This window comes from Hetaerina americana, unplaced genomic scaffold (genome assembly GCF_022747635.1).
Source record: "Hetaerina americana unplaced genomic scaffold, ioHetAmer1.1.p SCAF_3, whole genome shotgun sequence".
NCBI classification, from domain to species: Eukaryota; Metazoa; Arthropoda; class Insecta; order Odonata; family Calopterygidae; genus Hetaerina; species Hetaerina americana.
In genome coordinates, this window is record NW_027286874.1 from 57,878,013 (window position 1) to 57,891,626 (window position 13,614).

General features: G+C 37.7%; 1 protein-coding gene across 2 annotated transcripts; it reads right to left on the reverse strand.

The window, feature by feature from the left end:
- Positions 1-6,014: 6,014 nt before the first annotated feature.
- On the reverse strand, positions 6,015-12,768 carry Ms (neuropeptide receptor myosuppressin). 2 transcript variants are annotated; one of them, XM_071588108.1, is made up of 4 exons: positions 12,578-12,768; positions 8,388-8,697; positions 6,766-6,835; positions 6,015-6,667 (listed from the first exon to the last, which is right to left on the reverse strand). In XM_071588108.1, exons 2-4 carry the CDS (start codon positions 8,695-8,697, stop codon positions 6,658-6,660), a joined length of 390 nt encoding a protein of 129 aa, XP_071444209.1. In that variant the 5' UTR covers positions 12,578-12,768; the 3' UTR covers positions 6,015-6,657. The 2 variants fall into 2 exon arrangements, with proteins under 2 accessions (XP_071444209.1, XP_071444208.1); XM_071588107.1 differs by having other exon boundaries at positions 6,015-6,835.
- Positions 12,769-13,614: the final 846 nt, after the last annotated feature.

Sequence of the window (13,614 nt, forward strand, 5' to 3'; positions counted from 1 at the left end):
ATCTCTCAATGCAAGCGTTTGTTCGGTGTAGGTGGTGTGAGATTTTTCATTTAAATTCAAAAATCTAAATTTTAACTAATTGATATGCCTATTGGGCATCAATATATAGTTAAGGAGGTATATTTTTGTTGACTATGAAATATACCATGATATGTATGTGTAATATCATTTGAGGTAATTTATCTAAATTTCTCAGGTATACATTGCATAATTTGTTTATTAATATAAAGCTGACTGCACAGACCTTAAATTTGTGAAATCCTATCTTTATGTCGAGAGGAATATAAATGCTGACTAAAAGGTGTCAATGTCATATCCATAAATTGTGAAATATTTTTAAAATTTGCTTTTTCTTTATTTGTGTGCATTTTTATTGAGAGTAAATTTGTAATGTCCAACTTTCGTGTTTTGAGGAACCGTAACATAAAATGAGTTTCTAGGCGATAGCAAACGTTGTGATAAATGTGAGACTTATTCGGCTTCTTTTATATCCCAGAGTTTTAAAATTTCCTTAGTCGACACTATAGAATTTCTTCGAATGGAGAGTGAAATATTCAGGATGAACATATTTTTGTGTGTATTGATTAAGGCACATTAAGTATGATAAAAAGTAAGAATATTATTAATCAAATCGAAATTTGTTCAATTTTTATCCTTTTTTTTAGTTTTAACCTCATCTTAAAAATTGCTTTATGTTGAAAACTTGTTGCTGGAGAAATTCTACCTCTTAAACATAATGTAAAATCACTGCCATTGACATTAATTATAGTCGTGTCACATAATCTGCAATTTGACTCATTTTTGGATCGATTTAAGGGAATGAAGGATCCCGGATGAAAAGTGTGCTAAAATTTGATTGTGTGGAGCGAATTGATCCCTGAAAAAGAAGTTATTAAATGCAAATTGAAACGTGGGTGTTTAAATGGGACTCTATAGTTCGGAATAAAGCGCAGGTGACTCACTTTGGCCGTGTGATTTTGACTCTGGAAGACGTAAGTGATTAGTGGGCAAATAATGTGGAAGAGAAGTTTTGTGTCCTTAAGGCACCTTGTCTGCGTGCGTAGGTGTCACATCTGAGAGGCCCCTTTCAGGGCGGCAAGTTAGGGTTAAGTTTTGAGGTGTGACGTTATTACATCCGATTTTCGGGGAACCTCCATAACACGAGGATCTCAGCCTCAATAACGGAACACCCTCCTTAGTTAAATTTTATGCCATTCCAAATTTTCCCGCTTGGATAATAGGAAGCTCTCTTTAAGAAATATGGCATTTAAGCAGTTTTTACGCAAATAAAATGAACCAGAAATTCTCCATATATTATCACAGCTGGTCCATATGTTCCAATTTGGCTTAAAGTTACAAGACATTAAAGACATTAACCAAAGGTCGTGAGGAAAAATCCTTATTGTCTTTAATCATCGTCATCATCATCACCACGCCTGCTATCTGTCCTAATGTTGCATCGCTTTCATTCAGCCTGTTCTTTCGAGATCTTCATGCGTACCTCTTATTGTGACGTATTCCTTATTGTTTTATGCATATTAAATATGATTATTTCTTTCCATAACTCTCTCCGTTTATGTATACAGACGTTTGCACTTCATAAAAAATGCTTAATGATTTTGGTCATGACAAAGTCAGAAATTGAGTGATATAGCTTTGGGAATGATTCAGTTGTAGGTATGAGGTAAAACTGATAGAGTGGTGAGCCATCTAGTATTCCCTCTGTAAGTTGTTGGTAGACATTTTAGAATATTCAAAAATCCTAATTCTTCAGCGGAGTAAAATAGTAAACCAGCAGAGTCTTCAAGCCAACGGTCGCTTTGATAGGTGATTGGATAGGTCGCCTGAAGAAGAAGACTAGTGAAGTGTGAAACTCACATCTTCAAGGAGACGACCTTTTTCCTTTCCTTCAAGTATAGGGTGGAGAGCCGTCCGAATAATCGGAGAATCTAATTTATCAGATGAAAATCGATATTGACAGTCTTGACAATCACTATAACGGCGCAATTAAAAATCCTAAAACCTCAGGAACCGTATGCGTGGAATGATTTTACAAGTGCATGTGTAAGGAATGCTTGTATAAGTGCACCAACCCAATCAAATGACGCAAATTGGACATCCTACGATTAATAAATGAATTATGCATCCTATAATAGAATACTGCGCCGTTAAAGTATCATAAATCATGAGTTAATTTACCAGGGTAAGTTTGATTTTAATACTTGGGACTTGAGTGCCACCTGAAATTTTCTATCTGCACATGTGAGTTTCAGTAATAATAATATAAATCACTCTAGCAATTTTTTATATGGTTCGTAACCTTCAGTACATTTCAACCTAAAAATATTTGATTATTTATTGTAGCATTTGGGTCCAGAGAGTAAATATTTACGTAGATTACCAAAGATATGTTAATATATTATATTTTTTTACAAATAACATTTTAAATATTGTCTAAATTACTACCTTGGGGCATTTGGGGGAAGTAATCATTTATTTGTTTTTCTAGTTTTTTTTAAATTTAATTTGATTTTGATAACATAAAGTTAATTAAATTGCAATTTTCCTGTTTTTGTGTTATTAAATTTTCTCACTTTGAGTGACATTTCCAAACGATAGTATATATTTGTTGAATTTCTTATCTGTAAATGGCCGCGTTAAGCGAACTTAACTGTTGAGACACCGGTATCAACTTTCTACCTTAGGCTCTACGGTATCCCACCAATAATACAATGTATTACGCATCAGACACAATTTCTTCCACCGGAAAAAATAACTAATGCTAAGGTGAAATATGTACAATAATGTCATCTGCTTTTTGAGCTAGTGTTGCATATCTATAGAACTGCGCGACTCATGAAATTGCAAGTGGACGTGAACAGCAAGTGGAATTCATTTTTTTAGGCTGTAGTAAGAAGTATTAAAGTGGCTTCCTAATGTTTTTGATCAAAGAAGTGAATAATTATTATTATTTTGGCTTTGAATTTTAATCAAGAACCATCTGTCCGATGTTTGTGAACAAACGTCGACTTTAAGCCCTCAAACTGCCGTGAAATCAATGAAGAGAACATTGACTGTCATGGTTATTAGCGAGGTAACTGAGTTCGCAAAATATTACATTGGAGTAATATGCTATTTGATATTTGCAAATATATGAGGTTCGTTGGCTAAATTAATTATTCACTACGCGTGAAAGTTGACCATTGTAAACTAATTTTGCTACAGAAATATCATTTGTGCCAACATTGGAATTACATTTCATATACATTTATCGTATCGTTTAAGACAATACATGTATGCTGTGGAGTAATCATAATTGAAATTCGTACATTTGATTAAAGATTCTCAATGGCTATCAAAATTTCCTTTTGTAAATCACATGAGGTTTCAGTGAACTACATCATCTTCACGGTACATGATGTATGTAGTACATAGAAATCGCTCACGTAATAAATATTAACTAGAAGAAACTTGTTACCGAAGAATTCTGCATGTCCGGGTTTTCACCGCGTTGTTGTTTGAAGCCGACAACAGTTTCTTCGACCTGAAGACGCCGGATGAAACTTCGGCGAAACTGTTGTCGGCTTCAAACAACAACGCGGTGAAAACCCGGACATGCAGAATTCTTCAAGCCACCGCCGCGAAAATCTACGCAGCCAGAAACTTGTTACCATTTGTCATTAATATGTTAGAATTCCACTATAGCACGCCTCAAACTACGCAACTCGTTCTGTCGTTGTTACTTTGCTATTCTCTCTTTTCTTGCAGGGAAGGTAATAACCTTCCCTGCCACAGGGAAAAATAACTTTTGCTAAGGTGAAATATGTACAGAAGTAATATGGCTTATCCGATAATATCATCTCCTTTAAGGGCTAGTGTTGCATATCTATAGGACTACATGACTCTTGAAATTACAATTGGACGTGAACAGCACGTGGAATTCAGTTATTTAGGCAGTAGTAAGTAGTAGAAAAGTGGCTTGCTCCCTGCTTTCTACTACTCTCCGATTTTGGCGTAAATCTGTACACACAAAAATTTCCAGATAATAAAGCATGTAATAATTTCCTATTGTCCTCTGAAATTTTGCCTGGTGTTTTTCAACATCCACTCCATGATAGCGCTGACACAGCGAAATCAATGGTAATTAATATTTTTTTTACCATAATATCTGCTAAATTTTACGCCAAACCTTTTTCACAATGATTTATTTTGTCTTCAATTTATTCTCTGCAAACGATTCTTCTTAATCTGAACTCGTTTGTTCCGATTGTCGATTAGCTTGCAATTCAGATTTGGAGCATGAATGGAAATTTTAATCAACAGCTATACCTGAGGTGGGACACGAAGCCATTCACCTCGAATTAGCAGGCCAGGCTTTACCCATCAGTTAACCGGACCAACATGTCGTCGATTTGTCGCCGGAAAGAATACAATACTTAATGGCTTATTTTACGACACCAAAAATACTGGCGTTTCATAAATGGTTCATTGATGCCAAACTATTCAGTCCCTATAAACATTAGCCGGTTGGGTCATAATCTCTCGGGATCCAATCGAGGCTGTTATTTTTATGCTCGCGTAATGTGTACAAAAAGGCTAAAAAAATTACTCCTCCGATATTTGCTCGGCAATAGCTTTGGTACTCCTTTCAACTCTAACTGTAAGTAAAACTATCCTATCTGCGTGGGCCGGAACAATATAATAATGAATGAATGAGAACAAACTTCAAACTGAAGTTTTTCAAAAGACCTCTCAAGAATGGATTCCGTCAATTGAAACCTGTTGTCAAACCAACGCAGGCCAAAACATCGCTCCGTCTTTTTTTCTCATCATGAAGCCAGCGTAACGTGATATTATGACTCATTTGTGGGTACATAATAGCTCCCTTTGATATTTTAACGCTATTAATCCAAACGACTCTCTTATTGATGCGAAATTTGGGGTATTTTGAGGGTGATTCAATAATATTTACGCTCATTTCCAGTCTTCATGATCGAACCGTAGTCGTAAACATTGGGTCATAATCCAACGTATAATGTTTGGCTCCGTTGGAGGCTAATGTAGTCGTAAAAGCGTTTGTTAGCGAAATGGTGACGGATTCTCACTCTTCACCGCGCGGAAAGAGCTACTTATGGTGTCAGCTGTTTCATTTTACCTTTTTATGGATTGAAATGAGTGGTCCCGTCCTGGCTCCATCCTTTCTTTCTTCTATTTTCGTCTCGTCCTTCTCCCTCGCCATCTCGATGTCATAGCAAGGTTTTAATCCCCGATCAGAGGGTGTCCGAGAGAGTGCTATAGTTTTAGGAGTACGCCTGGGTTATAAATGAACCTTTGGGATGCAATAGTGGTCCACTATTGAAAAGAGAGGAGTTGATTTTAACGATATGTGGAGGAAAGGTGTGGCTTTGGAGAAAATCAGGTGGTAAGAGTGAAGTATTTTCGTTTCCAAAAACCCAGACACGAAATAATCTTCTCTTCATCATGATAACTTTGTGATTGTAAATGCATAGTGTTCCATGTCCACATAAGGTATGACGGAAATTTGTCTTGTAATTTGATAACAATGGAAACAAAAATACAATGGCATACACTATTTCATATGGCTAGCACATTCATAAATTTTTTGCTCGAATCCGCATAGTTAATTTAAATTCCAACAAATTTTTGTGTTCTTCAGATGTTTTTTTATAGAAAAGTTCACAAACTTTAAAACTGATGACACCTCAAAGAATTAATATTCACAGCTGATGTGGAATGCTCCTGTAGGTTTGCTGAAGTAGGGTTCTTAGTTTTTCATAAATTTAGAAATCACGCAATGACAGTTTCCGCTGGCTCTTACAATTCCTACGTCGAACGTCTACTTTAGGATTTCCATGAATTGAGATGAATTAATTAGTTCTTCGAAGTAGTGATAGTAATGTAATGTTCATCGAAGAATTTTTTAGGAAGTTTTTGGCAAGCAAGCTTAAAATGTCATCAGTTGCGTTCAATGTTTTATTGTATTTTTATTTCATTATAATACATTCATTTATACACATTCATACAAGCCTCTTCGGATAAATTTATATTAATACTAACGTTTTACGTATGCGTATTTGAGACAAGTTGGCCAGCCTAGTTGATCGGTTAATCATCAATTGAGTAAATCATAGTTTTTTAATCTTTGAGATAAATTACTCGTTTCTGTATCAGTGTGGCTCGGTCGGATCAAAACTCAAGAAAATATTATTATTTTTGCACTAATTGAAAATGGTTTGAATAATACCACATGATAATAATCGTTTTGATTGAGTTATTGAAAGTCATTTTCCTGAATTATAAAGTGCACAAATTTTATCATCCACACATTTAAATCATACAAATGGGTTTAGATTCTTTTTTTAATACTCATGTATTGAACACACTTATTTGACATGGTTATATTATCATGGAATGGTTAAAGGTCTCAACACAATGATATTCCACCATTATTACAATTTCGTATGCATGTGCCTTCAAGATAATTTTTGATTTGCAAGAATTAGACATTTTTATTACAGCCGCTGACCTGAGTTGAGGAGGAAATTTAGTTGGAGATGGTATTTATGGCTACTTATGAGTTCTACTTCTCTCCGAAGATCCTCTTTCCGTCAGCAATTTTGATGGCCTTTAATCTTCTCATCCTCCTCTGGCATCCAAAATTTTAGGGTTGGGGCAATGAAAAAAAGCGTAATTTGGAATCTGCACTCATAATTTACAAACATATTTTAACGACTGCGGCCGAACCTTAGAAACACATGGTCAACGTCTTGTCGCTTCACTCCGCTGTCGAGGAGTGCGCCGTTGTCTCGCATTGCTGTAACGAGAAAAGGTAAAATAATGAAGGAAGGAATGATTCACGAGTTTAAAAATGGGATTTTGCGTGCATGCATAAGTGGACCATGATTTGAACCCAATCTTATTTAGACTGGCGGTGCGAAAATATCAGATTTTAATCTTAAATTAAAGGTAAACATTCCTGATTTTTATTATTGTGTTTAGTTCATCTTAGCATCGAATTCAACATTTCAAAGATTTTTGTAATAAATACTACTCACTTCAGCTTCCAAAATTGTCAAGCTTAACCGGAAATTTGATAAAATATTACAAATACATAAGTGTTCACGTTTACCTTTTAACTTGTTTTCTAATCGTAGTTGAGTAACATTTAGTTAGCTCACTTCGACTTGAGTTGTCGTGACGATTACCCTTCAGTACGCTGAAGAGGGCTACTTTGTGGCCGTAATACGCGCATTCGTATTTACCTTTCTTATCCCTTTCCTTTTTACTCTTTACCCCTTTCTGACTTGTGGCGTTAGCCAACTAATCTCATTTGTACTTTGTTTAGAAAGGTAAACTGTTTACGGCTATCGGAGTTTTTCATTTATTTCATACTATTAGCCGTAAGAGCTCAATTCTATCAATATAACATTTAGTCAGACTGAATTTATGTGTTTAAGGCTCAAAAATACGTATACTTAGTAAGTTATTCCCGCATACTTTCCGGCAAACTTCACGGCTCGTTTTTTTCTGATATTCCAGGAATTTTATTTTTTGATATATGTTGAAATTGTTTTAATTATTACAGACTTGAAATCTGATATTAATATGATCGTGTGATGAATAACTGATCGAAGCACTTTTCCACTTGATAATTGTTTTTTTTATTTTACGACCGGGTTTCGATGTATTACATCATCATCAGTTATTCACTATGTTCGACTTTCACCACATCACGCCTGAAGCTACTCAATATGATCGTGTGAATTTCAACTAGTAATATACGTTTTTAACACTCAAAGCAGTAAGGTATTATTTCAGTTTTATAGTTTTGGTTAACATCATGAAGACAATTTATTAGAATGAGAGTATTAAAATAAAAAATAACGTGTTTCAGCGTTTCTTTTAATTTTGAATGGAAAATTTCAATTTCATCCTAATTCAGCTTCAAACTTCAATCCTTCACATACCATTAAGTGAAAGCAAAAGCCTCCCTTCAAATCGGGGCTTCGCCGAAGCCCTGTTTTAGCGTACTTAACGTGATATTTTATTAATAATTCTTAAATGTGTTAAACTTTGATATTCATTAGACGCAAAGAAAAGAATTTATCGGCACTTAGGTCTCAATTTGTATTCCTTTGAGATCAACTTCATTGATAAGGAATCCAGAAATTAATTGACACGGTCACGTTAAAAACCCAGATCTTTTAATGATTAAAGGCCATAGTCACTCTTAACAGCTGGCAGTGCTTGGAAGGTTAATGTAATTATATCCATGTGACAGTTGATAATAAAATGAAAAATTATTGGGAGTTGCTATTGTCAGGCATCACCATCTCCACTTCTTTTGTCCCTTTCGGGTCCCTTACCCTTGTCGTCAATGTAAAATTTCTCCACGCCGCTGGACAGGTTAGAGATCGTGGCAAGGGCTGCACAGAGCCTCCTTAACCTGGGTGGCATCTCGTCCAACGGGGCATTCATGCACTGAGCCGTGAGGGCGTATACGTATGGGTATCCGTTTCCTCCTTGGTCTGCAGCTACGCCCGAGGAAGCCACGCCGTTGCCGTCGCCGTTGCCCATTGGGATGACCAAGCACTCCGCCAGGCCGGAGATGAGGAGCGTCGCAACCAACAGGTGTTTGGCGGCGCTCTCCCACTGTGCCATGGGTCCAGAAACCATCTGGTGGAGAAATTTGTGATCGGACAAAAGGGATCAATAGAAATAGACGCCCACATGCTAAGTCAATATCAATACAATTTTAATTCTGATCACAACTTTGCCATCAAAACTTCCTTTTGCACAATACAATGGCTCTGTTCAACAAGGCGTGTTTTTTAGGAAAACGAAGCTGTTAGAGACATTACTGTTTTTATATATTAATCGACTTGTGAATGTGTATTTTTAAATTGTTGCCGCATCCAATTTTTCTTTGACTTTTCATACTCTGCGTTGGAAAACGACCGCAGTCCTATGTAAAAGTGCGTCTTGCCGAGTGATTTTTTAAAAAATGAGAGATTCGGACGTATGTTTGTCCATTGGAGTTAGGGTAGTTAAAACGCCCATTTTTGGAAGCAAGATTAAATTAAAATGAAATCACGTATTAATGACATACAAATTTCGTTATGTGATGAAAGGAAGTATAACTTAAGATGACTGCTAGTTATTGGCAACGTTGTCTTTAAAGAAACAATGAATTAGTTCAGGATTTTATGATGTATGGGTGTCTTGTAAAGTTACTGGTAATTGCTCTCAACGTATCGCAAACTTCCATTGAAAACCGACTGAAGAGTTTTGAATGGACTATTACTCTCATAAACTAAAAACGTATCCACATTGAAGTGTGGATTTATCTATCTAGGCATTTCTTATGGCCTGTACATATATCATCCAGCACTAAATGTATCTTAATGTAAATATTTACCGCGAAAGACGAATCCAGAAAGTGTAAGGATATTAAGTGTACCTCCATCGGAAACATCTTTTACTACAGACTACTAAATAATATTATCTCAATGCAGGCAATCATTAAGTCACATATGAACGTAAGGTTGTATATGCTATAGGATACAATCTTTACGTCACATGAGCTCTCCTAAATTTCTCGTCATATTATTTATCACGATTGAGGGGCTAAAATTGGAAATGTTATGATCAAATGCTTCCCATTCCGAGATTTAGTTTCTTCGTGTATCTATCTCCCCTTTCACGAGAGATTGGTCGTAGCTACTTTCCCATTTATTTTCATTTTCGATTTTCTGGCGAAATCGAGGAAATCCAATCCCTTCGCCGCATCCCGGCAGGTCAGATATTAGTGACGAAATAAGAGAGATAGACTGCGGAAGAGATGACTTCTAGCATTTTTTTTCCCTTCGCACAGTTTGCGATCACAATATCAAACGGGGGAAGAACTAACGCTTTTAAAAGCGTTTCCCTCTTTACGGCCTTCTTCCATTTTTTTTATGGGATTTGCAGGCACAAATGCTCTTTTCAATCAACATTAATTGAATTGAACATCATTTCAAATGAAGCTTAGGAATATCTCATGTAATTTTCTTGTTTATTTTGTTTGATCTTTTTCTACTGAAGTGAAAATAAGCAATTCTCAGGGAAGTGAACAACAGATGAGTAAACTATAAAGTGACTCTAAATTATGTTCCCTAATGTCATATTTTCAACCAAAGGAACAGATTCGGACTGTATGGTATTATATTATCCATCAGCTCGAATCAAAGTAACTCTTCCTCATTATTGGGTGATAATCCATTCAATCCTCCTTGCCTTTAACCGAAATGGCTAAATCAACTGATATATTAGCCAAATCACTAAAAATACTTGAATAGGGGAAGCATTGAGGGTATTAAAGCTTCTTTAATTGAAAGGCATGAGCCTCAACATGTTCTTAATCAACCCTTTCTTCTAACTCCCTTCAATCTCTTAAAAAAAAGCAAGAAAACAGGAATCAATTCCACCTAGGGATTTACCATGCATGTCTCCGCATATTTAAGCGGCGAAACCAACTAACTTGGCAACTCCGCAAAGTTTTTCCATCTCAAAGTTAAAGAAGAGGACGCTCAGCGAGTACTATACCTATACCTATATATATATATATATATATATATATATATATATATATATATATATATATATATAAGGTGAATGTTTCTCCTCTGGAGATATCAAAGTAATCGATCAGCCCCCCACCTTCGCACGGATATTCTTCACTTCTTCCCTTCTCATGTTTCTCAACTTCACCTTGTCCCGTCCACGACTCTTCCGCTTACCTCCCTCACCACCCCACAACATGCCATCCCTCCCACTTGACGAAAAAATACGTTCCCTGAAACCAAAATTTTCGCGTTGTCTCTCCGGATGAGGAGGGAAATAAAAAAAGAAACGGAGGAAACGGAAAATCGGTGACAATGTCGCCATTCTTGAATCCGAGCGGGATGGGATAAGACCGGCTGTGGAGGAGTAGGCGGTTTTATTCGAGACTCCGTTCATGTTTTTTTTTCAATGCATAATTTACTTCCTTTTAAGGCTCTCCAGAATGAAGTTACGAGGAGGAATGAATGATTTGAGAATCGCTTTATCCGTGCGTTGTTACGACTTGATATCCATGCATACCTTATAAATAATCCATAAACCGACTTTTTTGGCGACCTGTTATCCTCAATTTTTACCCCTTCCATAAAAAAATCTGGCGAAAAGACAAAAGAGAATCCTTTTATCATTTTGTTTTCTGTGTCCCGCTTTCCGTAAATATCGGTGGAGGATGCGCATTTTTTTGCCCCTATGCGTCCCCTCTTAATTGCGGGATCGTTTACGTATTTTTTTTTACACCCGACCTTCCCCTCCGCACGAAGGAAAGGAACACTGCGTCGCGAATGAATTAAATTAGTGTCACAACACTGGCAGTGCAATTAGAAACTTAATCACTCCCATTCCGTAGTTCCATTACTTCGTGAAGTAGTAAATGGCTATACGTCTCTTAAGGACCATGAAGTTAACCCTTACTTGTTATTCCCCAGTGCCGAGTTTCTTTCATCGGAAAAGCGATGAATTATTCAACTGTTTTTCACTGTTTGGTGATACATAAAAAATGACACTTTTCTAAATAAGGAGAAAAAGCATTCGGAAATGCCTTGAATAGCAATTTTACCTTTACGGAACGTAAAATTTACTTTGAAGTAAATTTTCTCTGATTATTCGTTTAGAATGACTTGCAGAGAACAACATCAGACCTTGGGATGAAAAGTGCGTGAATTAAATGATAATCAGCTAGAGGTGATTAAGCAGGCTAGCATTTAACTAAGTTACTGGTCGAATTTACAAAAATAATAACACTGAAGAAGTAAATCTCATTATTAAATCATTTATAGTGCTTTAGATAAAAAAATAACCTATGGTTTATCAAACATCCTGATCCGAACTGAACGAAATACAGCGAAAACAAGAATAAATATGGGTTCAAGCTTATTTTATCGTTCAATTCACCTTAATATTAACTTATTTTTTATAAAAATTCGGAGAATCTAGCTCCAATATCTCTAAGGAAAACCTTCAAGTTAAAATGTTGGACGAGGAATCAAATCAGTTACCCACATTACGTAATTTACTGCTATGATCACTCATATTTAACACCTTTGCATCATGCTCCCTCTGCCTCTTAGATACTAGAACTTAAATTTGACGCTAAGTTGCTATACTTCCAATTTCAAGTTGATAACCTTAAAAAATTATTGCATCTTATCTGAATAATACTAAAAAAACAATGAGCATCAATTTCTTACCATAGCGCGATTTCAATTGACAAAATATTGCTTATCGAGCTATTTCCCTCCACTATTATTTTAAAGGCTTTCACTTCGCCAATGAGGAATGTTTACTTGCCTTTATTTTAAACTAATGCGTGAAAAGTGGATAAAAAAATGGATGGTTCTCTGATCAACTGACAAACAGAAAGTTGAGAATAGTTATATAACCTATTTTTTAAATCCTATGAGCCGACGAATCCTCAAAATGATTTTGTAAGTCCTCTGAAAACCCAGCGAAAACTCACCGCGAATGTGGTTCTTCCCTTCGGAGGAATAATCGCGGGATGGATAGCCAGCCGGGCAGGACACCAGAAGAGAATCTGCGAGGAATTTGACCTCGTGCGGCTGTATGAAGAGAGCGGGAAACGTGTGTAGCTTCCTTCCTGGGGATGTCAACAGCGAGGGCCGGAAGGTGAAGATGCGCTTCGAGAGCCTCCAAAGTGTGTTCTGTTGCTCAAATGGGTGCAGGGAGCCCTCTTTATAGCGGCTCTGGAGAGAGTGAGGGGAGGGAGAAGAAGGGTGGAGGAGCATAGGAAGAGAAGAAGGGGTCGCGATGGACCCCCTCTCCTTTCCATTTCTACCCCCACCCACCCACACACCCCCGACCCTTCCCCCGGTCGGCGAGAATCCACCACCATCCTCCATGCCCCCTCCCCTTTGTTCCGACGATTCCTCCTCCCCAGCCCCAACGTTCTCACTCCCGAAACCCTTGTTGCCTTCCCGACCCCCATCACCCTTCTCCCCATCCTTTTTTACGCGCGCCAACTCCGGCGGAACACTCCCCCGCAAAGATCCACGCAAGATCCCACCGTCGTCCAACCAGCCGCCGTCGACAATCCTCTCTCTCTCTCTCCCATCCCATCCGAACACCCCCCCACCCGTTACCAACACACACACGCAAACGCCAACACATACACCTACAGGCACAGCTCCAGTCCCACGCCTCTCCAATCCCCCTTTCCAACTCCCTCCCTCACTATCTCAGTCCTCTCTCCTCACCCATCCTCCCAGATCCCTCCCTCCCACCTGCCCGTCTCCTCACTCTCGGTCGTCCGGAGTGATTCGCTACCCCCCTACTCCCTCATTGCCATCTCACCCCCTCTCTCCTCTATCCCGTCTCCGCCCTCTTCCGTACCATCCCTTCACCACACACGCCCCCTCCCCCACGCCACCACATTTCACTGGCTGGTGTCCTGCTCTCTTCCTCGTACACTCTTCCCTAGTGGGAGAAGGAACCGCGCGATCGTAATTTCGCCCTAGTGAGCCCATCCGTCAAGGAGTT

Excerpts from the sequence above, each read along its gene's own strand:
- Ms (XM_071588107.1), bottom strand. The coding sequence starts at position 8,697 with ATGGTTTCTGGACCCATGGCACAGTGGGAGAGCGCCGCCAAACACCTG. Across the intron at positions 6,836-8,387 it reads ATTTTACATTGACGACAAGG|CAATGCGAGACAACGGCGCA; the intron begins GTAAGGGACCCG and ends TTCTCGTTACAG.